The 25,703-nt window shown below is 52.4% G+C and overlaps 8 protein-coding genes and 2 non-coding genes across 10 annotated transcripts; 8 read left to right on the forward strand and 2 right to left on the reverse strand.

Annotated features, from left to right (window-relative positions):
* Nucleotides 1-455: 455 nt before the first annotated feature.
* On the forward strand, nucleotides 456-6,983 carry VTN49DRAFT_7605 (uncharacterized protein; the record flags this gene model as incomplete). The annotated part of the gene is made up of 4 exons (XM_069415893.1): nucleotides 456-2,084; nucleotides 2,147-5,171; nucleotides 5,228-6,320; nucleotides 6,380-6,983. 4 exons carry the CDS (start codon nucleotides 456-458, stop codon nucleotides 6,981-6,983), a joined length of 6,351 nt encoding a protein of 2,116 aa, XP_069271966.1.
* Nucleotides 6,984-9,129: 2,146 nt separating this feature from the next.
* VTN49DRAFT_7606 (uncharacterized protein) lies at nucleotides 9,130-9,756 on the forward strand (the record flags this gene model as incomplete). Its single annotated transcript, XM_069415894.1, has 1 exon — nucleotides 9,130-9,756. One exon carries the CDS (start codon nucleotides 9,130-9,132, stop codon nucleotides 9,754-9,756), a length of 627 nt encoding a protein of 208 aa, XP_069271967.1.
* Nucleotides 9,757-10,075: 319 nt separating this feature from the next.
* On the forward strand, nucleotides 10,076-10,149 carry VTN49DRAFT_t6. Its single transcript has one exon. It is a non-coding gene; the product is annotated as a tRNA-Asn (tRNA).
* Nucleotides 10,150-10,334: 185 nt separating this feature from the next.
* On the forward strand, nucleotides 10,335-10,408 carry VTN49DRAFT_t7. Its single transcript has one exon. It is a non-coding gene; the product is annotated as a tRNA-Asn (tRNA).
* Nucleotides 10,409-11,792: 1,384 nt separating this feature from the next.
* VTN49DRAFT_7607 (uncharacterized protein) lies at nucleotides 11,793-13,840 on the reverse strand (the record flags this gene model as incomplete). Its single annotated transcript, XM_069415895.1, has 2 exons — nucleotides 11,793-13,532; nucleotides 13,754-13,840. The coding sequence occupies 2 exons, from the start codon at nucleotides 13,838-13,840 to the stop codon at nucleotides 11,793-11,795; spliced, it is 1,827 nt and encodes a 608-aa protein (XP_069271968.1).
* Nucleotides 13,841-14,411: 571 nt separating this feature from the next.
* VTN49DRAFT_7608 (uncharacterized protein) lies at nucleotides 14,412-17,624 on the reverse strand (the record flags this gene model as incomplete). Its single annotated transcript, XM_069415896.1, has 3 exons — nucleotides 14,412-16,345; nucleotides 16,397-17,024; nucleotides 17,082-17,624. The coding sequence occupies 3 exons, from the start codon at nucleotides 17,622-17,624 to the stop codon at nucleotides 14,412-14,414; spliced, it is 3,105 nt and encodes a 1,034-aa protein (XP_069271969.1).
* Nucleotides 17,625-18,558: 934 nt separating this feature from the next.
* Nucleotides 18,559-20,706, forward strand: VTN49DRAFT_7609 (uncharacterized protein; the record flags this gene model as incomplete). Its single annotated transcript, XM_069415897.1, has 2 exons — nucleotides 18,559-18,767; nucleotides 18,831-20,706. 2 exons carry the CDS (start codon nucleotides 18,559-18,561, stop codon nucleotides 20,704-20,706), a joined length of 2,085 nt encoding a protein of 694 aa, XP_069271970.1.
* An 842-nt stretch (nucleotides 20,707-21,548) lies between these two features.
* On the forward strand, nucleotides 21,549-22,666 carry VTN49DRAFT_7610 (uncharacterized protein; the record flags this gene model as incomplete). The annotated part of the gene is made up of 3 exons (XM_069415899.1): nucleotides 21,549-21,551; nucleotides 21,673-22,479; nucleotides 22,532-22,666. 3 exons carry the CDS (start codon nucleotides 21,549-21,551, stop codon nucleotides 22,664-22,666), a joined length of 945 nt encoding a protein of 314 aa, XP_069271971.1.
* Nucleotides 22,667-22,888: 222 nt separating this feature from the next.
* Nucleotides 22,889-23,641, forward strand: VTN49DRAFT_7611 (uncharacterized protein; the record flags this gene model as incomplete). The annotated part of the gene is made up of 2 exons (XM_069415900.1): nucleotides 22,889-22,980; nucleotides 23,260-23,641. 2 exons carry the CDS (start codon nucleotides 22,889-22,891, stop codon nucleotides 23,639-23,641), a joined length of 474 nt encoding a protein of 157 aa, XP_069271972.1.
* An 890-nt stretch (nucleotides 23,642-24,531) lies between these two features.
* Nucleotides 24,532-25,663, forward strand: VTN49DRAFT_7612 (uncharacterized protein; the record flags this gene model as incomplete). Its single annotated transcript, XM_069415901.1, has 3 exons — nucleotides 24,532-24,604; nucleotides 24,665-24,772; nucleotides 24,840-25,663. The coding sequence occupies 3 exons, from the start codon at nucleotides 24,532-24,534 to the stop codon at nucleotides 25,661-25,663; spliced, it is 1,005 nt and encodes a 334-aa protein (XP_069271973.1).
* Nucleotides 25,664-25,703: the final 40 nt, after the last annotated feature.

The raw sequence follows: 25,703 nt of genomic DNA on the forward strand, positions 1-25,703 counted from the left end.
GACTACCGGGTGCATTTCGAATCACTTCATCGAACCGGGAACGGCACTTCAGGCCAATCGCTCTTTTGAAAAAAATACATTGCGCTGCCGGTGACTGAGCTGTTCAGTCAACGTCGAACCGGCATTTGCCCCGCCTTGCCATCGGACCATCGCAATGCCTTCTGTCTTTCGAGCTAGCTAATTTGATAACTCCCAAATTGCAGTGCAGTACGGAGTAACGACTTTACCCTTCAGTCCTTCTTCGGTACCTGACACGGTTGTGGTTAGGCATTCGCTTTGTCCTTGCGAGACGTTCGTTTTGTCGTATTTACTTTCAGAAGCCGCTTCGCATCGAGAAAAACAGAAACGCGCTCTTTGACCGCATCGGTGTGATTCGGCCACTCGAGAATCGACTGGTTCTGTCGGTACGATAAGGGCAGACATGCATGCGCGGTGTTGAACGACCGCCAGGAACAATGGCGTCCAACGATCACGAGCGGATACCTCAACATGAGCACGCAGAACTACAATCAATCCCCCTGCGAGATCTCGCCAGGGGTCCAGAATCTGACGATGACGATAACATGGAACGCGGGAGACGACGGAGTAACAGCAGTGATTCCCTGGGAGGAGGGAGGGCGCATTTTCCAAGGAGATCATTGCGACTGGGCCGTGGCGTCGGCACGTATGAGCGCATCGCCGAAGAACCCCCCAGTCCAACGGACCGAGTCGGGTTGCACATCGACGTGCCATCCGTGACACGCTCACGTTCCGATCGCGATCGACGCCCATCTAGCGACCTCGGTTCACCGCTAGATGATCTGGGGGGGTTTGCGCAGGCAGTAGGATCGATTGACATCGGATTCGGACAACCCTCTCGGGGTAACCCGCCATCATCCTCACGCGATGGAGACGATGACGCATATCCATTGGACTCGTATTCTTCTGCTCGCCGTCATAGGAATGAATCGGACGATTTCATGTCAGCTCCCCCTAACGACGACACCGCTCCTCTGACCGACAAGCGGTACTTGCAGCCCATCAGTGGAGCCCCTGATGCGGACAACGACAGCTCTCGCCGTGGAAGTCATGATTCACGATTAGGCGACGACCTTGAAGGTGGCTTTCGCAACAGAAGCCGCGGGAATAGCAGCGCCGGGGAAAGTCGTTCGCGCTCCTTGTCCCCATCCACATCGGGCTCTGCCTTACATCGGGCCGGGACGGTTATCACGGGAATGTCGCAGCGAGTAGTCAACCTAAGTAATGAGCCGGAAGTTATGGAACAATCAATGCGTCGCGATGGCTCTCTCAAGGATAGACGACGAGATCGATCACCCGCGAGCTCTGCAGCATCGGATCTCATGGACGACCACGAACCTCCAAGAGACAAACCAAGCGTGGGGACAGATTGGAAGACACATGCAAACCCATTCCGCGGGAAATCCTTGGGCATTTTCCCACCAGACAACCCGCTCCGATTGTGGCTTTGCGATGTGTTAACACATCCTTTCACGGAGCCGTTCATCCTAGTGTTGATCATCATCCAGACGGTTTTGTTAACAGTCGAATCAGCGCAGTCAGTATATGACCATCCCCGATCTGACCGCTGGGGATCCTCGGGCCTGGACTATGCTTTCTTCGTCATCTTCGTCATCTACACCGTGGAGGTGGTCGCACGGTCGATCGTGTCAGGTTTTCTCTGGAATCCTGTGGAATACAGCACTTTGGATAGATCTCTAGGCCTCAAAAATGCGTTGATTGAAAAGGGACGAGACATTTTCACGTTGCACCGGGAGCCCTCGACGAAGAAAAAATCCGTGCGAATAGCGGAGCCCCAGGTTACTGTCTTGAACACGTTTACCGGGCTTCAATCTCCAACCACGGACCTGTCGGATGACCCGCGTCATCGACAGCGTGTTCGACTTGCTCACCGTGCATTCCTGCGCCATTCATTTAATCGTCTAGACTTCATTGCCGTTGTTTCGTACTGGATATCGTTTATACTAATGATCAGCGGGTATGATTCCATGCCTCATGTGTACATTTTTGATATGATGAGCTGTCTTCGAACACTGCGGCTTCTGGTGATTACGAATGGCACTTCGGTGAGTGGATCTTCCGAGAAGAATAAGAAGTCCCGGGCTGCAAGGCTGACTAGGTCTCATAGGTGATTCTCAGGAGTCTCAAAAAGGCGGCGCCGCTTCTTGTCCATGTTGGCTTCCTCATCGGTTTCTTCTGGCTACTTTTCGCCATCATAGGAATTCAGGGCTTCAAGTCCAGTTTCCGGCGATCGTGTGTTTGGATCGATCCGCAGGGGAAGGAAAATTACACAATGAACGACTCAGACTGTCTGCAGCTTTGCGGTGGCTATATTGATGCCGTCGACGGGACCAGCAGACCATGGCTGTATGCCGACGGAACGCCTTCCTCAGGAATTCCAAAGGGCTATCTTTGCCCTCCGGGATCGGTCTGTATGGAGGGAAGCAATCCCTACAATAACACAATCAGCTTCGACAACATCTTGGGCTCCCTCGAGATGATTTTTGTGATCATGAGTTCCAATACGTTCACGGATATCATGTACAATACCACCGACTCGGATTATCTGATTGCAGCCCTATTCTTTGCTGTTGGCTTCGTTATTCTGAGTCTGTGGCTGGTCAACTTACTGGTGGCGGTGATCACATCGTCGTTCCAGGTGATCCGTGAAGAAAGCAAGCGAAGTGCTTTCGCTAACGAGAAGCTCGATGACGTTGTCGAGGAAGAAGAAGAGCATCGAAAGTCCAGTCAATTGAAAAGGATTTATGACAAGACAAACTGGTTCTGGGTCTTGCTGATTACCTTTGATCTCATCGTCCAAGCGCTGAGAAGCGCGACGATGAGCCGGTGGCGTCAAAACTTCATCAACAGCGTCGAAACTTTTGTTACGTTCGCGTTGCTGTTCGAGATTTTGATCCGCTTTCTGGCCGACTGGAGAGGCTTTCATCGAAGCCGACGTAATCTGGTGGATCTTGCGCTCGCGATCATCACCTGCATTATCCAAATCCCACCGATTCGTAACTCTGGACGCCCTTACGATGCTCTCACGTTGTTCCAGATTCTCCGTGTGTATCGCGTCGTTCTCGCCTTTCCGGTAACTCGGAACATGATCATGATCGTCTTCCGGAACATCACTGGATTGCTGAATCTGATTTTGTTCGTGTTCCTAATGACCTTCCTTGCGTCGATCCTTGCCGTCCAGCTCTTCCGCGGTTTGATTCCGGAAACCGACGATGCGGGCGAAACGATTCCAGTCACTTTCTTCCACATCTACAATGCCTTCCTTGGCATGTATCAGATCCTGTCCAGTGAAAACTGGTCGGAGATTCTTTACAGAGCCACGTCGTTCACGGCAGGGTACAAGACGGCGTGGATTTCGGCAGCGTTCATCATCATGTGGTTCATTCTGGCCAACTTCATCATTATTAACATGTTCATTGCTGTCATCCAAGAAAGCTTCGACGTGTCCGAGGATCAGAAACGGCTACACCAAATCAAGGCGTTTCTCCAGCAAAAAGAAATCGGATCATCGTCCTCGGGAACCTTCGCCCTGACCTCAATCTTCAAGATGAATCGAGATTCGCGTCTTCGAGATCCTCTGGATTATGGCCCCGCTACCACCGAAATGCTGCTCAAGGATGCTGTTGTCAGGGAATTCCTTGATGACCAAGAGCCGCTCCACTCTCGCGACAGGACGGACAGCCAGAGCCGGTCCAGCCGGATCCCTGGACAAGTCAAGCCTGTATTGCCTGGCTTACTCTCCCGACTGTGGGCGAAAGTCACTAGCATTTTCCGGAATCGAGAAGAGAACCCATTCTACTCACGGATGAAATTTTCCAAGGCATACGAGGAACTTGATCCACGCGATCTGGCCCGGGAGGTGGTGATGGCCTCTGAGCAGCGAAAACGAGCGCAGCGAGAATACCTCCGACGGCATCCGCGGTACAACAAGTCACTGTACATCTTCGCTCCAGACAATCCCATTCGCAAAGCATGCCAACGACTAGTCGGGCCGGGTAGGGGACAGCAGCGGATCGAAGGCGTCGACCCGTACAAACCCGTGGCGTATACCTTCTCCGCCTTCATCTACGCATGTATCGTTGCAATGGTGGCGATGGCATGCGTCACAACCCCGCTTTATCAGAGGGATTATTTTAAAGATCGGGAATACACGACGCTGAACTGGTTTGTCTGGACGGATATAGGTTTCTCACTCGTTTTCACCGTTGAGGCCGTCATCAAGGTTATCGCGGACGGGTTTTTCTTCACCCCCAACGCGTACTTCCGTAGTTCATGGGGTTTCATCGACGGCATTGTGCTCATCACGTTGTGGATCAATGTCATCACGTCGTTGTTAGACAGCGGCAGTGTTTCGAGGATCATTGGCGCGTTCAAAGCACTGAGAGCTCTGCGACTGCTCAATGTCAGTGACAGCGCTCGCAACACGTTCCACTCCGTTATCATCGTCGGTGGATTCAACGTCATCTCCGCGGCATTTGTCTCGATGAGTTTCTTGGTGCCTTTTGCCATCTACGGGTTGAATCTGTTCAACGGGAAGATGGCAGCATGCAATGACGACAGCATCGAGGGTGATCTGAGCGCTTGCGTCGGCGAATACCAGAGCTCGCCCTATCATTGGGATGTGTTGGCGCCGAGAGTCGTCTCCAACCCGTGGTTTTCATTCGACAATTTCGGGGAGTCGCTTTTTATTCTCTTCCAAATTGTGTCGCAGGAGGGTTGGACCGACGTGTCATGGAGCGCTATGAGCATCACGGGAAGGGGTCAACAGCCTGAGCCGTTCGCTTCCGAGGCAAACGGGCTATTCTTCGTGGTGTTCAACTTGCTCGGAGCAGTCTTCGTGCTTACCCTGTTTGTGTCGGTCTTCATGCGCAACTACACCGAACAGACAGGTGTTGCCTTCTTGACGGCCGAACAACGTTCCTGGCTTGAGCTTCGAAAACTGTTGCTGCAGATCAATCCTTCCAAGAGGTCGGTGTATGGGGACTCGAAGAAGTGGCGTCAGTGGTGTTACCGCGTCGCTGTGAAAAAGCACGGGCGATGGGCACGATTCATAACTGGTCTCCTTGTGCTGCACCTGCTGCTGTTGTGCGTGGAATTCTATCCGAGCGTGTCAGCTTGGGAGAAATTACGAGGTAAGTGCCCGCGTTTATTACTCGCTCGCGAGGAACAGGAGACTAAGATGTATTAGGTGCGCTCTTCTTGATATTTACTTTATTCTACATCGCCAATGTGGCAGTGCGTATTTTGGGTCTCGGGTGGCAGCGATTCAGTCGGAGTTCGTGGGATTGCTACTCTCTGATAGCCGTCCCAGGGACGTTCATCACCACCATCCTCGCCTTTTTCGTCCCCGGGCACGCCATCCAGCAACTCCACAAGCTCTTCCTGGTCGCGGTTACGCTGTTGATTATCCCGCGGAACAACCAGCTTGATCAACTGTTCAAGACGGCGGCTGCAAGTTTGAGCAGGATCGGCAACCTGCTAGCCACGTGGTTCGTCTTGTTCCTGGTATTCGCCATCGCTACCACACAAACCTTTGGCTTGACAAAGTTTGGTGAAAACGGAGCCGCGAACATCAATTTCCGGGACATTTCTAAAGCCTTGATTCTCCTGTTCCGGGCCAGTGTGGGCGAAGGCTGGAATCAGGTTATGGAAGACTATGCCACCATGGTACCTCCCTATTGCACGCTAACGGATCAATTTTTCACGTCGGACTGCGGCAGTCCTGGATGGGCACGCGGGCTGTTCATTGCATGGAACATCATCAGCATGTACATTTTTGTGTCGCTGTTCGTCTCGCTCATCTTCGAGAGCTTTTCGTATGTGTACCAGCGCAGCAGCGGGCTCTACAAGATTAGCCGCGAGGATATCCGACGATTCAAGGAAGCATGGGCGCACTTCGACCCCGACGGCACCGGTTACATCTCCAAGGAGCATTTCCCGAGACTCCTCGGCGAGCTTTCGGGTGTGTTCGAAATGCGGATCTATGATGGAGAGTTTACGGTCAACAGCATTTTGGAGAAGTGCCAGATCAACAACCCACGTAACTCGGTTGTCTCGTTTGCTCCAGAGCATAGCTCAGGAGAGCGAGAGATTGATATCAAAAAGCTGGCGAGCATCATAGACCGTATTCCCGTGGCAACGATTCGAGCTCGACGCCAGCGGTTGAATGCGTTTTACGAGGAGGTGCTCGTGTCAGCGGACCCGAAGTTGGGAATCAATTTTACTAGATGCCTGTTGACTCTCGCACACTACAAGGTGATCAACGACAGCAAGAGCCTACGGTACGTTATTCCACGGAGTGTTATTCTTTGATTTGATATGCTGACATTAACGTTTCCAGGCTCGAGGAGTTCCTCCGACGGCGCCAGAGACTTCAGCGAGTTGAGGAAACGGTGCGGTGGAAGACGGTGATTGGATTCTTTGACACGCTGTACTGGTCTCAACGGTTCCGACGACGTATCGAATCTAAGCGCGACGCAACCATCCGCGATGTCGCGTCTCTTACCGTACCGGCAATCTTCATCGACACGGAGGAAGCTGATGAACGAGCCAGCGAGCGGCAGGGCCAAGACACCTCTACCGCGCCACCATCGCCGTCTGGGTCGCTGCGGTCCGTCGACCTTGGCAGCCCCTCGCAACGCAGCCGACCGTCACTGCATATCGACACTTCGAACCTCTCCGCCGATCATGGATCTCGGAGCAGCTCGCCGCCGACCACCGAGTGGTCGCGGTTCGGGCCGGCTCTGTCGCCGCGGGCGCGCGAGATGCCGGATTCGGGTGCCGCCGGCTCCCTGTCGCGCGGCTCGTTGAGCCCGCCCATGTCGCCGTCACACGGAGGCGACACCAGCGCAATCAGCATGTCGGAGGTGATTCAGAGTCTCGGAGATTCCGCCTGGGGCGAAAGTATCCGACGCAGTTTCACGCAACGGCGGCCGCAATCATGATGATGATGGTGGGTTGTTATGGAGGGAATGAGCGTGATGTTGGTCTTGTACGACTGATGTAGTCACGTACTTTTTTTTTTTTTTTTTTTCTTTCTTTTCTCTCATTCTATTTCATGTCTATTTTGATTTGTCTTGGTGTTTTGTGAACGTTGGAGGCATCGTCGGAGGCTGATGTTTTGCATCTCTTTCATTGCATTCCAGATGGGTACATGGTTTGGATGTATCTGCATGCACCACAAGGCGTTGATCTGTCGTTGTTGCTTGCATTCTGTCGGTGCTGTTCATCTATTTCTTTTCGACGATGTATGGAAGTGGAATAGATACCCGTCCGTTATCAGTCTGGTCCGTATGGTTTACGGGTGAATGGTGTATGTACTCTGTGCCTTTGCTACCGGAATGAATATACTTCATACAAGAAAAACAAGAGAGTCGAGAGGGGGTAGACAGACATACTACGGAGTACGAGTACTATAAGCGAGTCTCTTTTTTTCGACCGATCGATTCGGCATGTGTCCATCCAGGATGACAAACGATTCATCCTTGACTGGGCAGATTACCTGGCTTGTGAGTCGTGTGACACATGGACACAGGTGGGCGACGTTCTTATTGCCTTGATCAAGTTGCCTCTAGAGGATTTTGGTCTTGCACACCGACGATGTTCGATTGGTGGCCATGTTTGCGTTGATGCAGTACGAGTAGTTGTGACTTGAGTCGCGTCAGGCGGCGCAGTTGATGCTGTTACGTGTTTTGTATCAAGTGCCAGATGCCTAATACACTTCAACCTCCATGAAAATCATGGGGCTCGGCCGGCCGGGCATAATCAAGTGATAGATGAGATACAGGAGGGCATTGAACCTAGTACAGATGGAACGGCAAGGCGAATTACACCACCATCGAGGCAGTGAAACCTTGATTTGTGCGATATACATACTCCGTGCAATCAGTTTACTCCTCACCGAAGAGCTGTGTTTCTCATGCAACAACATCCTTTTCCGGCCGATGAATATTAAGGTTCCCTCTATAGTCTTCCCTGAGGCAATTTCTCTTTCCCTGCTGTGCCTCCCAAAAGCAGCGGGCGGGCGATCAATAAGAAAAAGAAAAGAGAAAATGCAGAATCCAGGTCGGTGGATCAATTAAGCCAAGTTCGATTCCGGATTCTTCGACTTCTGCATGCGTCGACGACTCGACCGAGAGTTTGACTAAATATCGGGAAAGACCTGTCACATTTCCCTTGCCGGCGAACGAAAAAAAAAAAAAAAANAAAAAAAAAAGAACTATCGGTAACGGAAAAAGGTACAACAGTCGAACCACCAGACTAGTCTCAATCCAGGACCGGGGGGGTTACGTAGTCAAAACACAGAATTTTCGCGCCTCACGCTGTGCACATTCTTATTGCCACTGTTCCTCGTGACCCCAACCAAGCCAAGAGCCGCATTGATCGTGTGACGTATTTTGTAGGGCTAACTGAGTTGGTCTGGTCTCAGCCCCAAGGGGTTGGTCAATTGGCCCGAGCCCTCCGTTAGTTGTTGGGACTGCACTTTTTTAGAGACAAAAAAGCAAAAAGCGTCCCGACTGCGAGGTTTAGACAATGGAACTATTGACATTTGGAACCTTTCCGTAGCCTCCCGCGAGTATAGCTAATGAGTAATGACCAATTCCGTTCCCCTGAATGAAGATCAACTCCGGAATTGGGCCTAGGGATCGCCCGTTTTTCTCCGTTCCGCGAAGCCCTGCTTAACCTAAGCGGGAAGACTGGCACTTCCGGGACCACGGATGCGGTGCCGAGTGGCACTCCGGAGGGCTCCGTCCAGGGCCGCCTTCGTAGATTTTAGTTAGCGCGGACCAACTATTGGACTGAGTTAGTTATCGGCCCAAGTTCCAGTTCAGTATTGGGAGGTTTTCATGCTGGGAGCCTCGTATACGGAAGTAGAAAAAGGCATGGAATATTTGAATCGTCAAGGGGCTCCTTTATCAAGCCATTGGGATCTTCGTGATCGTCTGTTCTCCTGAGCCATTCCATCGCATGCCGATGAATTTATATTGAAAGAGCAGGACCTTTCTCCCTGTACGCTACAAAAACATTGCAGTTCTACTCTGCATTTCTCCAAATCGTCGTGATCGAACAATCCATCCATTGCAATCCAAGATGCACTCAAGAACCACCAACTACAAGGCCCTCGAGCCATCCCCTCTGCCCGACATCAGCGAATCGCTACAAACCGCCTTCATCCACAACACCAGCAGCAACGCGCAGCGGGGGAGACAAGGAACACGAGTCCCCCGACACGCAGACTCACCGTCACCATCATCAACATCATCACCGTCCACACCATCATCACCCGACTCGAACTACTCGGCTTTCCGCTCCGGTGACCACCACAACCGTGACCGCAGCCGCAGCCCTCTCTCCGCTATCTCCTCCCCTTCTTCCTCCATCATCAATGGCAGCAGTCGCGGGCGTCCAACGTCCTTGCCCTACCCGTTCTTACTCCTTCGACACCGCCCATCCGCAGTCGATCTCGCCCTGAGCGAGGAACGATCCCGCTGCGACGTAAATGCCATCGAGCGCATCGGTCTCAGTCTATTAGAGCCTCGGCCCGTCGATCCTATCCCTCTCGCCATGGATAGTCTCGACGCCAGCCTACTGTCGGAACTGTCACGAAATGACATCAGTCCGCGCAGTTCGGTCTCGTCAGCGTCGTCATCTATGACGCTGCGGCAGCCTCGCTATGTCATGGGTGGGATTTTTGAGGTCATGGAAGGCAATGCTTGAGTTTGGCTTTGTTTTCGATCTTCATGTTGGCGTTTATGGCATGGGTTGGTCTGGGTTGGCGGCGTTGGCTTCGTACAGTTGTGAGCTTATGCAGTACTGTGTTGTAATGTGCCTCCGATATGCTTCTTTTTCTCTGGCATAAGTGTTAGGCATGTGTACTTTGTATAATTAAGCATTCTAATTCGTTCGATACTTCAATGTTGAACTGCGACTTTTCACTACAACACCACAAGAGTGCCTTGTCAAAAGTATCCTTACTATCCTCAGAACGCGAAAGCTACATAGACTCATTCGCGACCTGACCGATCACAACCAAAACGTCTCTATGGCTTAGTTGGTTAAAGCGTCCGACTGTTAATCGGGAGATCGGCAGTTCGAGCCTGCCTAGGGACGTCTTGACCACATCTTTTTTTCCCTCGCCAATGGTCCCTCAGTACAAGATTATGTAACCTCCTTTTGGCGACTGCCAGATACAGTTAGTGCTTTCGGAGTCCGGGAACTTTTTTTTCCTTAATTTTAATCTATTATTCTCTATTGGTTCATGTAGTCAAATTAGGCTCGCCCCTACCACAACACAAGTCTCTATGGCTTAGTTGGTTAAAGCGTCCGACTGTTAATCGGGAGATCGGCAGTTCGAGCCTGCCTAGGGACGATTTTTTTGAATTTTTTTTTTCTTCCCTTCTACGCCAGTCGCTCAAGCAGACACGACTTCCTGCATGCGTCCTTGAAACACTTCTTCCCAGCGTCGGCAGAGGGTCATGTCCCGCTAGAAAACCATATTTCAGAAGTTGTTCCAAAGTACACCCGCCTCACTACCTACTTAACAACCCATTGCCCTCCAGTAATCTCTCTCACGACTACCTTTGACGTACGTGACGTAGGCCGCTTCTGAGATTGTCTCTCACGCCTGAGAGAAAACTCCGAAAGCCAAGTCGACGATGCTTAACTGCTGAGCTTCAGTATAACTGTCGGTATTTCTGTAGGTCTATGAAACACATTGATAGGGTAGTTTGAAGAGAGATCATCGAGGAAGAACATCCGCGAGGGGAGGCTGGTTAGGCTCCTTTCATGTAATACCCCGTACTCTCTTCATTTAACGGCGTACCGACAAGAGGGGATCGTCAACGAGAAAGAAGAATATAGTATCAAACCTGGCTCAATCGAGAAAGTCTTCTTTACAAGTTATTCAAGTGGGTGACTACCCACCCTAGGTACCTCTTACATAGGTAGGTAGGTAGGTGGGTTATGGGCATCAGATTGATCATACCAGAGCGACTCTCTCGCGATCTACAGCGAGAACCTGCTCCGTCCCATGAATAAACCAGCCCCAAAACGGTCGGCTGATGCTCTTCCAGGTCCCCATATGCCGACTGTCAACCTGTCAAGTCTCGACTGTCCTCTGTGAGTAGCAAACTGCACAATGATCCTAATCGAGTTCATACCAACCCCAATACATAACAAGCAGGCAAAGAATTGTAATCGACTAGGATGATGCTGATTGGCTCCTTCAAACTACATTTCGGTGGGAACCGGAGAAGCCGTTCCTGATCCGCACCCCTGCAAGTTTACCTTAACCCAGAGGAACCATGAAAGGTGGGAAACGGGTAGGTAAGGTCATCATCTTCTGAGGCTGGAGAGCAATTGACCAAAGGCACAGACTTGAACATTTCAAGGTGAGAGACACAGTGGCAATGCCTACGAGTCCAATCTTAGCAGTTTTGGTTCGTGAATTGAACTCTCAGATGGCTTTCTTTGCGGGTAAATATAAATAGGCCGTTACGCCCCTGACCAAAAACCTATATACAATCCCTCATGTAAATAAGCATCACGTATCAAACACCGTATCCACTGATGCCAGTATACATCATCAACGTGAGTGAGTAAAATGTCCAACTCCTTAATGACGCCGCTGACAATGCCATCGCCATTGCTAAAGGTCCCGAGTCCACCAACCGATCATCCGGCAGAGAAACCTTGAAACGCCGACCCAAACCCCAATCTTAACTGGCAAAGAAAAGAGACATATGTAGATAAATCTAATCATTCCTCGTGGCCTTCCGCTGACTCGGCCACAACTGTCCCCGACAATTCGGCTCGCCGCAGAGACACCGCACCGCGCTGGGATCATGCTCCTCGTATGAGCTGCTGAAACAGCCGCCACCGCTGCTGGAAATGTTGCTGCTGCTATATTCCGGGTTGTAATCGAAGGTCAATTCCGTCATGGGCGGGATATCGCGGATGGCGAAGACGGCGAGGTAGTAGAGCCGGTCATCACCGCTGCTGGTGGATGTCGGGACGATCCGGCAGTTGGGGTTGCAGGAATGGTTCATGAAGCGGACTGCGCTGCCGAAGCGGCGCGCGTCGACGACGTAGTACTTCGGCTCTCCCTTGTCGTCGTAGTCGTGTGCGGGTAGAAAGTCGAGAGCAAAGAGATAGGATGAGCCGTTCCCGGTCTCGGCGGCGTCGCCGCGCAGATCGGCCTCTTCCCGCGTCAACACCTCGCCTAGGTAGCAGTCGATGAATTGGCCCCGGCGGATGAATTCGGGGGAACGAAGGCCGAAGCCACGGTTGCCCGTGTGGAAGATTTCTAGCGGAGCGGTTCGGCCGTGCTGCACGAGGCGGTTCCAGCAATTGGGCCCACAGCTGCAGTTCTCGGAGCACTCGTAGATCATAGATTTTTTGCTGATAAAGTCCGGCGCGAGGACGAGTTGGCCGTTAGGCAGCCGTCGGTAGGTTACGATCCGCGCATCGGAATCGACTTCGAGAGATAGGCACATGCACCGCTGTGGATCACATTCTTCGCCGCAGTCGCATCCAGCGTTGAACCCTTCCTCAACCCTCTTCACCCCTTTCCGCAGAATGTACGAGTCGATAAACTCAAAATTCGACGTCAGTCCTGCATCTCTCGACCCGATATTGGGTGCAAGCGTGATTGGAGGACCTTTTATACTAGCCAGTTTCCTTCTCACCTCTTCACGTAGATCCTTTTGTCTCTGTCGACGGGTCGATGTGGTGCGTAGCGGCTGTTTAACCGGTATCACCACCGAGAAAGACTCCGGATCCGTTTTCCGCGCCCGGGGATACCGGCCCCGCTCAGCACGAGTCTGGTGCACATTGACAGGGAAGTCCTCGGAATGGAAGCAGCTGGGATGTTTGCGGATGATACTGCTGCTTCTGTGTATAATGCCCCTGCCTCTGCTTCTGCTTCTGCTTCTCGTACTTCTGGTACTGTTACTGGTCGCAGCAAATGACTCGACACTGAGAGACCTTTCTCTGGACGGCGATCGACGCCGCACTGTCGGAATGACCACACCAATCGCTGGTATTAGGTCGTCGTTGTCCGAATCAACAGGAATTAATTCAGGCGAGTGGGTCGCCTGCGCAGCTGCGGGAATCCCATCCTCATCACCTTTACTGGACTCTGGTAGCGGGGACGGCACTGACGTTATGTCCGAGGACCCTATCGAGTTCGGGATCGACAATGGCGAAGACCCTGGTTCCCTCTCTATCCGACGTTTACTTCGCAGCGTCAACGATCGTCTCGATGAAGTCGACCCAGCGGGTGACGGGGCAACCACCGCGACGCTTTCGGTGTTTGGCTGCTCTGGAGATCGTCTTGTGTCTTCGGTCCGCCGTCGTTTGGGGGACTCATTTCGTGCGGGCTCGTTTTGCTGTTGGGAAGTTCGCGGAACAGTAAGGTCGACATCATCCGAAATCGCCGAAAAAGATCTCTTCTGGCCAGCAGAAGGCGAACATTGCAGAACGAAGAGCGAATCCTGGAAGATTGCAAATGCAATTAGCAACTGAACTACTGGTAACCCCGCCAGCCCCCACGGAAAGCACGCTTTATTGTTCTACATAAGCGTGTCTACCATCTAGGAGATTCCGATAAAGACAAGAATATCGCTCTCAACCGACCAAGCTATCCCTAAACGACGCGCGCGCAGAGCAAAGAAAAAGCAAGACGTTGGTGATAAGTCTTCCTCAGTGAGCTTACCTTGTATTTGTCAGCCGTTTTGCTTGAATCAACAGTGTCCGGACGCGAGTTCTTCCAAGGTGACAGCCGCTCTGAGCGAAAAAACATGGCAACGCGCGGTGACGCCGGGCCTCATCCTTATTCGGAGTTCTCCCAGGATGTCATCGCTGGAGGAGCGCTTCCGCAAAGCGTGTTAACAGCTGACTTGCCCATTTTGGGAATATTCAATCACGTGACTATAAGGCGTGGGCCAATCGGAAATCACGCATCTAGCCGTCTTGTATCGGCGCCTCTTACAGCTGAGCTTCCATTTATCAATCACCATATATATCATATTGTAAGAGTACCAGTGGAGACGATTCGATTTCATAAATAGTTGAATGCTGTATGTGATTAGGTACGACTACATGGCTCTGACACTGTTCAGCTGGTAAAAACATAAACAGGAAACCAAAAACCCGAGACAACATTAGAGTCATGGATGGGATCAACGTAAGTCATGACGGCAGAAACCGACAGCAAACATCAACAATGACTCGGCACGGGAAACCGACAGCAAATAATATACATTAGAAGTAGTCCTTCAAAACGTCCAGTTTCCGTAAACGATCTCAAAAGGAGATGTAGGTGCCAGTATTAAATAGGATAGGATAATCCTCGAACTGGATAGATACGCGCGTCATAGTCTCAGTCCGTCCAGAATCCGCTTCGCCATTTCGCGATACTGCCACATCCCGCCCGACACTTTCTTAAACTGAATCCCGTGCAGGGAGAAGAGAGGCACTTTGACAATGACAATCTCGAAACGGAGAATGAGGTTCGCTCCTGTGTCGCTCTGCACGTGCGTGGTTGTCTCTCCAACCACTCGTTCGCCCGCATTGTCACGCCGAGAGACGTAATCGTCCGAGCCGTCCGAGTTCGTCACGAAGCTGCGATCCGGCGGGCCCTGGTTACGGCGCGAAGATCGACCATGCGAGGTGCGGTTCTCCTCACGGGCAGAATCATCGTGACCGCGCAGCCCACCAAAACTGATTCTCCGTCGGTGGCTAGAGACAGGGCCCTGTCGTTCGGGACTGGGCGGCGGGACATCGACAACCCGCTCTAGGTCGATGCTGGGAACATGGCGGCAACTAAACCCACCCTTGATCTCAGTATACTCTACCCCAAGCTGCTTCAACACGCGGATGATATCCGCCCGGATGAAAGACAGAGGCTTGCTGCTGGTGGTGGACACACTGAACAGTCCCTTGAGATAGACCGGCTTGGAAAGGTCTTCTCCAGAATTGCCCTGTTCCAACAATGCGGCCCCATCGCCATTGGACACATCGTCCTCCGGAACAGTCGCCTCCCGCGCCTCTTCGCGGCGTGCCCGCCGAGCCTGGATGCTCTCCCATCGGGCATGTCCAAGGGACTTGGTACGGACCGCATGCGAACGCCGAGCGGGAGAGTCAGAAGGTCCATCTCCGGCCCTGGCCTTGGATCTGCCGACGCTGGCATGATCAGAGCCACTCGTGAGAGGCGGATCCTGAACTGCAGAGCCATTGTCCATCTCTGCATAGTTGCGGGCCAGTAATCGAGGACGATAATCGGCGGAATTGACACTCGTTGATCTTCCCAAGAATTTGGATCGCGAACGGGGACGCATGGAGGCGGGTGCGCGCAGGAGCTCTGGGTTTTGCGTTGGTGTGGATGGCTGCGTTTCGGCAGGCGATGCATCGGTACGCCGCGGTCGCCTCATGCTGAATCCCCGATGAAGGGGAGAGGCCATCTCTGCAGGGGGTTGAACATTAAGTGCTGGCGGAGTCTGCTGTACAGATTGCTTCTCGCGTTCTCGCTCGCGACCCCGTTCCTTGACACGGCGAGTGCTGAAGCGTCTGAGCAAGCCTGCAGCGGTACTCTCCTTCTTCACTGGAATTTCCGGTTGTTGTGCCGCAGCAGGACCGTGGCTCAGGTGAAGTTTCTCAATTCCCTCGCCAATTTCCTCTTCACCGTGCGTCCTTGCACGCGGTCTGGTTCTTCCTGCCGTATCCTTTGTACCCGGGACATCGTATTGATTCGTATGTGCCGCTTCTGGTGCCGGCAGATTCGGCATCTTGGAGACAGGCTCTGTGGCGGGAGGTTGGAAACTGGCACTAGCCGCCCGCTCTCGCTCAAGTTTCTCCTTTACCAGGAAATACACTGACACCAGGGGACTATATGCATTGATGGGATCATTCCCAAGCTGCACAGCCTCGGCAGAGGGTGTAGAGAGATTGTCGCGGCTAGATGAGTTTCGCCGTCGGTAGAAATCAAACATGCCTCTCTTTTTCTCGGCTGAGGTGGCCAGGGCGCTCTGCTCTCGTGCATAATTCTCGAGTGCATATTCGTAATCATTGGATTCCAGAGTCTTGGTCAACTGCGCCTTGATATATTCTGGAGGTCCAAAGTCGAACCCAGTCATCCGTTCAATGACTTCTGGATCCAGGGGCAACTGAAGCGGTTCCCGGGGAGGTAGATAATTCTCAGGCGGTCCATTGTATCCCTTATTCATCCAAGGGTGATTCATGACTTCGGCTAGACTTGCTCGTTTCTTTGGATCGGTGACGAGCATCCGAGAAATGAGGTGGCGGCACTCTACAAGTGGTTAGGGAGAGACATTCTACGGAGTAAATGAAGTGAACTTACCAGCCGTCAATCCCTGGGGGTATTCCACTACGCCTTTCTTGATCTTGGCATGAAGCTGTGGCATGCTCTGATCATCAAATGGAACCTTCCCACAGACAAGAACGTAGAGGACGATTCCAAAGCTCCAGACATCGACTTCAGGACCTGTATACTCTCGAGCCTGGAGAAGCTCCGGCGCGGCAAAGTACAGACTGCCGCAGAATGTCCGCAAGTGATTGCGGGGAGAGAACAGGTTACTTAGTCCAAAGTCGATGATCTTGATGTCGCCGGTTTTACTGATGAGGATGTTTTCGATCTTCAGATCGCGGTGGACGATGCTGTTTCGGTGGCAATAATCCAGGGCACTGGCAATCTGGCGCGCGAATTTTCTTGCCTGCTTCTCCTTAAGCTTACCGTGTGAGATGATGTAGTCCAACATCTGGCCACCATTGACATATTCAAACAGCATGTACCAATGATAATTCGTTCGGACGACATCTCGCATGCTGCAGATATATGGATGATGGAGAAGGGAGACGATGGCGGCTTCTCGGGCTGTTCGAATCTCCTTGGAGCGATCCGCCTTCTCTTGGTCACGCCCATGACGGGCTTCTTCTGTAGAATGTCGCGGGACGATCTTGACTGCCGCCTGTTGATGTGTGTCAATTCTGATCCTAAGAGTTTCGGTCACTGGGGAGGACCTCACCTGCTCGCCGGTCTCCAGGTTCCGGGCGATTTTCACTTTGCCCATGCTTCCGGCCCCTATTGTCTTACCAAGTGCCCAGTTTCCTGATGGTGTCGTGATCATCGTACGTCTCCTGGGCTGGCCGGCATTGGCCGCCTGGACATCTGGAGGGGCCGCCGGGGTCGTCATGTCGACACTGTCGCGATGCGATCGGGATGACGTGCGATGATGCTGCGGTCGGGCGGGGTCGGCACGGTACGTCATCTGCGGGCGGTCCTGGGTGCGGTCGCGAGAATTCTCTCGACGGGATGATGATGGAGGACTGGCCACGTTGTTCGTTTCGTAATCGCGGCGGGCTACGTTGGCAAGGGCCGCGTGGTTAGAGGGAGGGCGTCGGTCATACGGCTGCGACTGCGACGATGAACGCTGATGCGAATAGGACGAGGGCGGTCGTGTAGTCGTGCTTCGTGTTCTATGAGGGAGATCGGACGATCGGGAAGAGTAAGTTGGCGGGCGGGTGGTGGTGGACTGGCTGCGAACGACTGTGGATGGCGCTGAGGACATGTCGAACACTGGCGAACAAGGCGAAGTGACTCGTACGTTCAGAATGTTGAAGCTGTTTGCATCCTCCTGCTCAGGGGGGCAGGAAAATGACCGAATAGATATTGATTATGATAGCTGAGTCCAGGGCCGAATTTAGGCCAGAGGCGGGCGTTGGTCCGGGGTTGGGATTGGGCTGAGAAGCGATAGCTGGAAGCCGAGAAGCCCGCGCGGGGCCCTCTCAGAGCTTTTTATAGAGCTCCAAGTCCCGGCGGAAGCAGAAAAAGCACTGCGCGTGGACGAGGAGTCAGAGCGAGAGAATGACCGAGTCAGGGCGGATTGATTGATGGACAAGGGAGCTGAAAGCTGCTAAGCCCAACTGGGGACTGCGAATACGATCGCGGCGATTTACTTACTACCCAAACGCGGTGTACACACGGCCCTCCGGGGGGATGACCCGCCTATGGTTACCGTGGGCGTGGAATGCGCAAAAGAAACGAGAGACCTGGTTTTTTAGAAACGTGTAATCTGGTCAAGAGGGGATCGCCGGCGGGCACAGGCCAGGCGGACTCCGAGGATGTCGTATTCAAATGAGCGGTCCGCGATCACCGACAAATGCGACTCAACAGGGTCGTGCAAGCAAATTCACGAGATCCTTAACGACCCCTGACTACACTCCGTGACCATCACTTATCACTCGGAGCTGCTCGCAGGACAAAGAGAGCGCCTGACTCCTCTCTCCTGAGAGGTCCCATGGCTGCCAACGGGCGGCACCGGAGCGGACTGGGTCACGTGAATCAGGCCGAGTTGCCACGGTTGCTTACGTAAATTTGTATGTTCGCTCGAGATGACCGGGCGATCATAGATCAAGGGCAACGCTGCATGCCGTCTGCTCACCAGCGCACATTTCCGGCGGGCCGGAAGAGGGCTTGACAGACGCGCGTGCCCAACAGTAACTATGTATGGAAGCAAGCGGTCACGGGCGGCCTTCGAGGCCGACCTGCAAGCCCAGCAGTCGCCTTATGTCTTCTTCGGCACGCCGCTCCCGCCTCTCGATCCTAGCGTGCGCGATGATGGCTCCTACGTGCCAGTGTGGAAACAAGAGGTGACCGACGAACGAGGACGAAAGCGTCTACATGGCGCCTTCACCGGGGGCTTCAGCGCCGGGTGAGCTTACGCCGCCCAGAGGATCAAGGACATGCAGGACTAAACATTTCTTGGCCGGGACAGGTATTTCAATACAGTGGGTTCCAAGGAAGGATGGACGCCGTCAAGTTTTGTATCGTCGCGCCAGAATCGCGCGAAAGACCGGATACAACAACGACCGGAGGATTTTATGGACGAGGAGGATCTGCGAGAAGCAGAGGAGGCCAAGACTTTACAGACCTCCGAGGCCTTTGCCGGCTTTCGGGTACCCGGCCAGTCGGCCAGAGATGGCTTGATGGATCTTCTCAAAAGTGAGGGCGAGACGATGGGTGTCAAGCTGATGAAGAAGATGGGTTGGCGAGAGGGTCAAGGCGTTGGTCCAAAGGTGCGCCGCAGAGCGAACCTCGGCGACGATGGGTCACCGGATGAAGAGTCCGCCGAGACACACCTCTTTGCCCCTCCGAACCCTCCGATGGTGGCGTTTGTCCGGAAGCTCGATCACAAAGGTCTGGGCTTTGAAGGAGAGGCGCGCCTCGGTTCAGGAGACGATCAGGACGATGCCGACGACGATAGTGCGGATCCGTTCTTCGCGAGATTGGCAACTCACAAAAAGCTCAAGGACAAACCGCCGGTCCGCAGGGGCGGGATTGGCGTAGGGGTACTTAATGATACTGGCTCAGATGACGAAGATCCGTATACAATGGGTCCTCAAATATCATATAACCGAACAATTGGTGGAGACAAGAGAAAGAAAAAGAAAGCCAAAACAACCAGCGAGAACAAGCCTGGGATGGGACTAGCAAACCCGCTGTTGAGCAGTAAACCTGTGTTCATTTCCAAGAAAAGTTCTCTCAGCAGCGTCCGAAAATGCCATGACGGACGGCTCCCTCTTGATGGTTTCGTCCTGGCAGATGCCCTGTCGAGCTTATCGCTCTCATCTGGGAAGACCTATGATCCACCTAAAATTCCCGAGGGCTGGAAACCGTCTAGAAGCAGAAGCATCTCTACACCTGGAGACTCTGGGAATTACATGTCGACTGCTGATGCCGCAAAGGCGTCTACTTTGGATCCCAAATCCCGGGCCGAGATCTTGGGGGAGACTCCGCTGCCGGGTCAGTCCATTTTTGATTGGATGACACCAGAAGCTCGAGATCGAATTGCGAAGCTGACCGGCAAGACGGATCTTCCGCCGGCTTTGGGAAAGAAGGCGCCTAAAGGCTTCGAAATGTCGGAGGCGGAAAAGCGCAAGGATCTCTGGAACCTCGTCCCCAAGCTAGAAAAGGCCACTGCGGTTCAAGCGCTGAATCGTGCGGTTGGCGGCTGGATGCCCTACGCCGAGGATGAGAGCAAACGTGCTCGTTACCGAGCATTTCTTGAAATCAGTGCGGGGCTCAGAGATGGACTCCCTGAGCGCGCACCAGGCGCCTCCACTGACGACTGGGTGATGGAGATGCGGGAGTTTGCGAGGGCTGCCGAAGTCTTCAAACCCATATCTGGTCTCATGGCGTCCAGGTTCACATCGGCCAGCTCCGCGCTACAGTCCTCCGAGACTCCCGATTCATCGGTCTCGGCAGAGCAGCTGATGAGCCGACCGGCACCGAAACCGGCTGATCCTGCCGAAGAAGCCGCCAAGATCGGCATGTTTGGACCGATGACACGGAGTACTCAGCCATTCTATCCGTCACGGCTACTCTGTAAACGGTTCAACGTCAAGCCTCCAGCTCGTGAACAGCCCGAGCCGGAAGAGTCCCGCGCGGCGTCGAAACTGGCTCTTGTCTCGCAGGACGTCATGGATCAGCTCATGACGGAACCTGGGAGTGCCGCCGCTTCCGAGGGCGGGACAGCTCGGCAGCGCGTCGTCATCGAGCCGGATCGTAATGAAGCTCTTGAAGCCGAACGGCCCGGCGAGGCCGTGTTTAAGGCAATTTTTGGCAGCGATGAGGAGGATGAGGGGGAGTAGATTACGCGTATACTGACCGCACGCTGATTGTACAGTACAGGGATCGTCTACACATAATCATCTCTTTGATGAATTCATAGGCACGAGTTACGATTTGATTCATTGATGTAGTTATGTACAGAGCACTGTGCCCTTTTGCTCCCTCGAACTGGAAGGGGTTCACTCGGCTCCTCGCCCCTGCAATGCGGAGATGAATCCTGGATCAATGATCGGCACAAAGACTCGCATCCTCAAAGGTATTCGTACTCGATGGATCATTGAATACATTATCCTTGCTTGAATGGGATCTTGAAAGACCGACAGGGTCCATGCGCAAAAAGTCCCGATTGGTCAGTGCCTGATTCCAAACACAAAGTTGCATTTTACCGATTTCAAATATAGACAAAACCATTCCCGATGGGGAAATTCATTTCAAATTCGAAAATGGCTTAGTCAACCCCAGAGGACGGCGTCATCCAACATGTGATAGTGCCGTCAAACAAACCATGCCACTAACCAAGGAGCTTCTAGGCCGGGGGGGGGGCTCTCCGCCCGCATTGCTTGTACTTTGGTTTATCTCCGTTGTTTCTCCCGCCTGCGGCGTCTGATGGCTGTTGGTGTACGCGGACGTTTACTCGGCCTGCTGGTAGTTTTTTGAGGGGATGTTTTTGTGCCCCGGATTACTTGCCCGTCCAACGATGACGAGTTGTGTCGCTGTTCCTTCTTGACTTTGGGCCAAACAAACGGATTTACCGACTGCTTTTTCTTTGTTTCACTGCGCTATTGCAGTCCGGCTAAACTTGATAGAATCTTGGAGAATTTCTCAGCTTTGAGAGGTTGGCTGATGTCGTGTGTTGTGCAAAATGGTAAGAATTGAATGGGATTTTGTTGTTGAGCATGTCTGTACTTTTTTTTGTCACGTCGTAGAGAGCAATACATGCTGCAAGAAATGGCGTTTTTTTGAGTCCACAAGCTGATTTCGTCTAGGGGTGCTGCTTCTCCGCCCAATCGCGTGACGAAGACGCACATCACGATTCAACGGGCGCAGCAAACGCGGACCACGTTGCCAACGGCACTGTGTCGCAGGCGCCCGGCCTGCGTCCACCATTGGAAGGACCATCACAAAGCAGCAATCATGCGGCCTCAGACCGCCGGCGCAGACGAGATAGTAGAATCAACAACCCAGACCCGGTCCCTCTGAAGGAGCACTACAATCAGCCAATTCGGCCACACGTCTGGCGCAGCAAACGCCGGGTCTGGACACCAAGCTCCCTGGCCCGAGAACGAGAGGAGTTCTTCGAGACGCGGGTGAGCGGGCGGCCCGAGGTGTGGGACGCGCTGCGCGTGGCGCTGTCGTTCATGCGGGATGGGGACCTTCAGACGGCGCAGAGCATCATTGACGCGGCGGGCATAACGGTGCCGACGGGCGATCTCTGTGAGGGCTGCTACGATGAATCGGGCGCCTTGTATCGATTGCCGCAGTGCATCGTCAGTGACCCGGTGAACATTGTTCCGGATCCCCCTCAAGATGAGAGCTTAGAGGAGCATGCGGGCTCCGAGGGGGAGGATGACAACCTCGCCGACAGTAAGATGATGGCTGACGGGTCCGACGAGGAGCTCATCCCGGAGGATGATGAGGAGCGACGGCGGGAGGAAAAGGGCAAGATCAGCGCACGCGACCTGATCTCAGTGACAGCTCGGCTGAGCGATCCAGAGGCACCGGACGTGACGGTCACAGTGGGGCGATCACAGCCTGTCAGCGTGGTGGCGCGGAAGATCCACCAGGAAGCCAAGGTTGGTCACTCTTCAAATACGAATGGCTCTGCTGAGTGCTGACTCTCGACAGCTACCAGCAACACAGCGTGTTCGGATTCTATATCTCGGCCGGATGCTCCGTGAGCAGGAGTCGCTGGTCAGCCAAGGATGGCAGGACAAGCATCTCGTCAATGCGTTCATCACGGAAGCACGATCGAAAAAATGATAGTTTCTGGCATGGTACGCGGTTAGATACCCGGTGGCGTTATGATTCTTTATCCATGCTGCTAGTCTTGACTTATGCTCTTGATCTACGATGTATATATCATCGCATATGATCCTAATGAGACACGAGTAATGACTTTCTTAGGGACTCCGATCCTGTTCAACTCCATCCAACCACAGTGGCAACCTCTCTATTTTCGAGTATATCGACAAATGACCATACATGGGCTACAACAAAGGAAGACTCTCCATCTCAGCCGGCTTCCACAGCTTACCATCCCGATCATGTCTCCGGATGACCACCTCAGAAGACATGTTAGTATTATTAAATACATCACCAACCCAACATTTGGACAATACGCTCGTAACACCCTCATCGTGATCTCAGGTGAATTTATATGCAATTGAGGTACCATGGCCCATGCATCAACCTAAAAGCACAATCATTGGCCATATAAACCCCCCAATCTCCTCCTACATCATCTCAGCTATGAACAGTTCAACGTGTCCAAAGCATTCCTGACGCTCCAGAAATTGTCCAAAACATGCGATTTCGCATCACCCTAGGGCCAACAATAACCAATAATTGCACAGAAAGCAAAGGCGGACGCGTCTTCACTTTGGCCATCCAACCTTACATCAATCCAGACGACCCTTCAAGATTATGACACCTCAATCGCATACTCGAACAGATTGCACGAAGATGGTCCAACTTCATAACCGACAATCACCCCCCCGAAAAAAGCTTCAAACCGGTTCAAGAACCAACTCCCGGACAAGACAGCACAGTTTATCCGCCCCTGGACAACTCACTGATCAAGAGTGTAAGGATAATATAGCCTTGCCATCCAATACAGCACCCCAGCATGACAATACCAGCATTGTTTCAATAGCCACCGCCAGAGACCCTTTCGCGAAACAAAACAAGATACCAAAAAGACTCGAAATACCGGAAGGGGACGCAAGATGTATTTGACAGATCTGTCTCGCTTGTATCTATCATTTATTCCCAAGCAGTGCAATTTCAAAAGTCTCAATCCCTTCACTTGAACTAAAACCACCCAGTTCTTTATGTATTTCGAACTGCCCACCTAGCTACTTAATCAATTACCAACGATTTACGTCATGTCCAACCCGCAAATGCCAGTTCCGATCCCCAGAAAACACCCGTTTTCAGGGTAACGCGCACGAAAAGCAAGCGTTACCAGTCCAGTTGTCTACGAGACGGAGTACATGCCAGAACCGATCTAGTTTACCAGCATCTAATCAATCAGCATCACGTCCGACCTACACGAACGCTGCCGTCAAAATATGGTGACCGGCGCAGGATCTTGAGCACTTTCTCAATAGTTACTCTTCCAGGAAGACTTGAGGAATTTGTCCATTTTTCGACAGACAAGGTTTGGTAATTCCCGCAAAAGAATACCAGAAAGGGTGGAGAGAATGCTCCAGATTCTGCGCCAACCACCATATTTTGAAAATAGATTCTGACAAGCCACGGATGAAGATCATGATGATGCAAGAAGTCTTGTAGGAAGCGAAGGAACGTTCCTTTGAACCGGCGGACACCCCGCGAGGCATTGGCCAATGAGAGTGAGCTAATCAGCCAGCCAATCAGACACCAGAATTGTAGGAGAACGAAGGCGGTAGAGGTATATCTCGGATATGGACAGGTTATGTTTCTTCTTATCACCAAGTTATAACTCATGATAACAAAAAGTTGAAGCATCAAGCTCTCTGTCGAAAAAAAAAAAAGCCCTAATCTTTTCCAACTCGACCGCAACCAGGAAAGAGAAAGATAGATTCAGTCAATGAGATTACCTCATCCAATGCAATACCATTGATGGATTGATACATCCCACAACAATGGCAACAACCGACAGTTCTAGCGCATCGCAACTGCAAAAAGCGCCGTTCGTCAAGGAGCTCGCCTCCTCTGGTGAGCAATTCTCTTCCAAAAGCAATCAGAGAGAATCAAAAGGCTAACAATGAGATTTAGACCGGAAAACGCGCGATAAAGCCCTTGAATCGTTAACTCTTTTCCTGCAAGCACGTCGCGATCTCACGCTGCTTGATCTTCTCAAGATTTGGAAGGGGTTATTTTTCTGTCCGTTTTGCCCTCCCTTCTTTTCTTTAGTGTGACTTGGAAAAAAAGTCTAATGATGGAAGTACAGGTTTCTATCACTCTGACCGCCCCCTCACGCAACAAGCTCTCGCACGCGCACTCTCCTACTCGCTCGTCCCGAGCCTTCCCACCTCCGAAAGCCGGCTACGCTTCATCAAGGCGTTCTGGATCACTGTGGGAAAAGAATTCCATGCCTTGGACCGGTTGCGGGTGGATAAATATCTGTTCTTGATGCGGTGTTTTGTCGGCGTTGCGTTTGAGATCTATCTTGGAAAGAAGACGACAGTTCCTGAAAACGACGAGGAGGAGGAAAAGGAAACGAGGTCCGGGAGGAAGAGAAAGAAGAGTCCTGTGAAAGGAGGAAAAGCGACGAAACGGCAAAAGACCGACGAAAAACCCAGCGAGGACAAGTGGTCCGAACTAGATGCATACATCTCTTTCCTCGAACGCGGTCCGCTATGCCCCATCAACTTCGATCCAAACGACAAAAAGAAAGAAGAATCAAACCCGAACCGGAAAAAGGACGAAGAAGAGGAAGAGCAGGCAGGGATTCAAATCCCGCATGGCCCGGACGGGATCCGGTATCATTTGATGGATATCTGGCTGGATGAGCTGGAGAAAGTGATTGTCCCAGATGGTGATGAAGAAGCAGAGGAAGGGAAAGGAGAAGGGAAGGGATTGCTCAAAGATCGTGTTGATGTCCCCATGGATATCCTCTTGAGACCGTTTGAGAATCTACGCAAGTCGAGTCCCATGAAGAATGTGCGGGTGCGTGCGCAGAAGGATGTCTTGGAGGATCAACGGTTGGTGGAATGGGGATTCCGATCGAAAGATGAAAGTGAAGATGAGGATGAGGATGAGGATAGTGAATGATGATTAAGTGTATGTTAATGGCATGACTACTTATGTACAT

The sequence above is a fragment of the Thermomyces lanuginosus genome (genome assembly GCF_041956635.1).
Source record: "Thermomyces lanuginosus strain ATCC 200065 unplaced genomic scaffold VTN49scaffold_7, whole genome shotgun sequence".
In the NCBI taxonomy this organism is placed as follows: Eukaryota; Fungi; Ascomycota; class Eurotiomycetes; order Eurotiales; family Trichocomaceae; genus Thermomyces; species Thermomyces lanuginosus.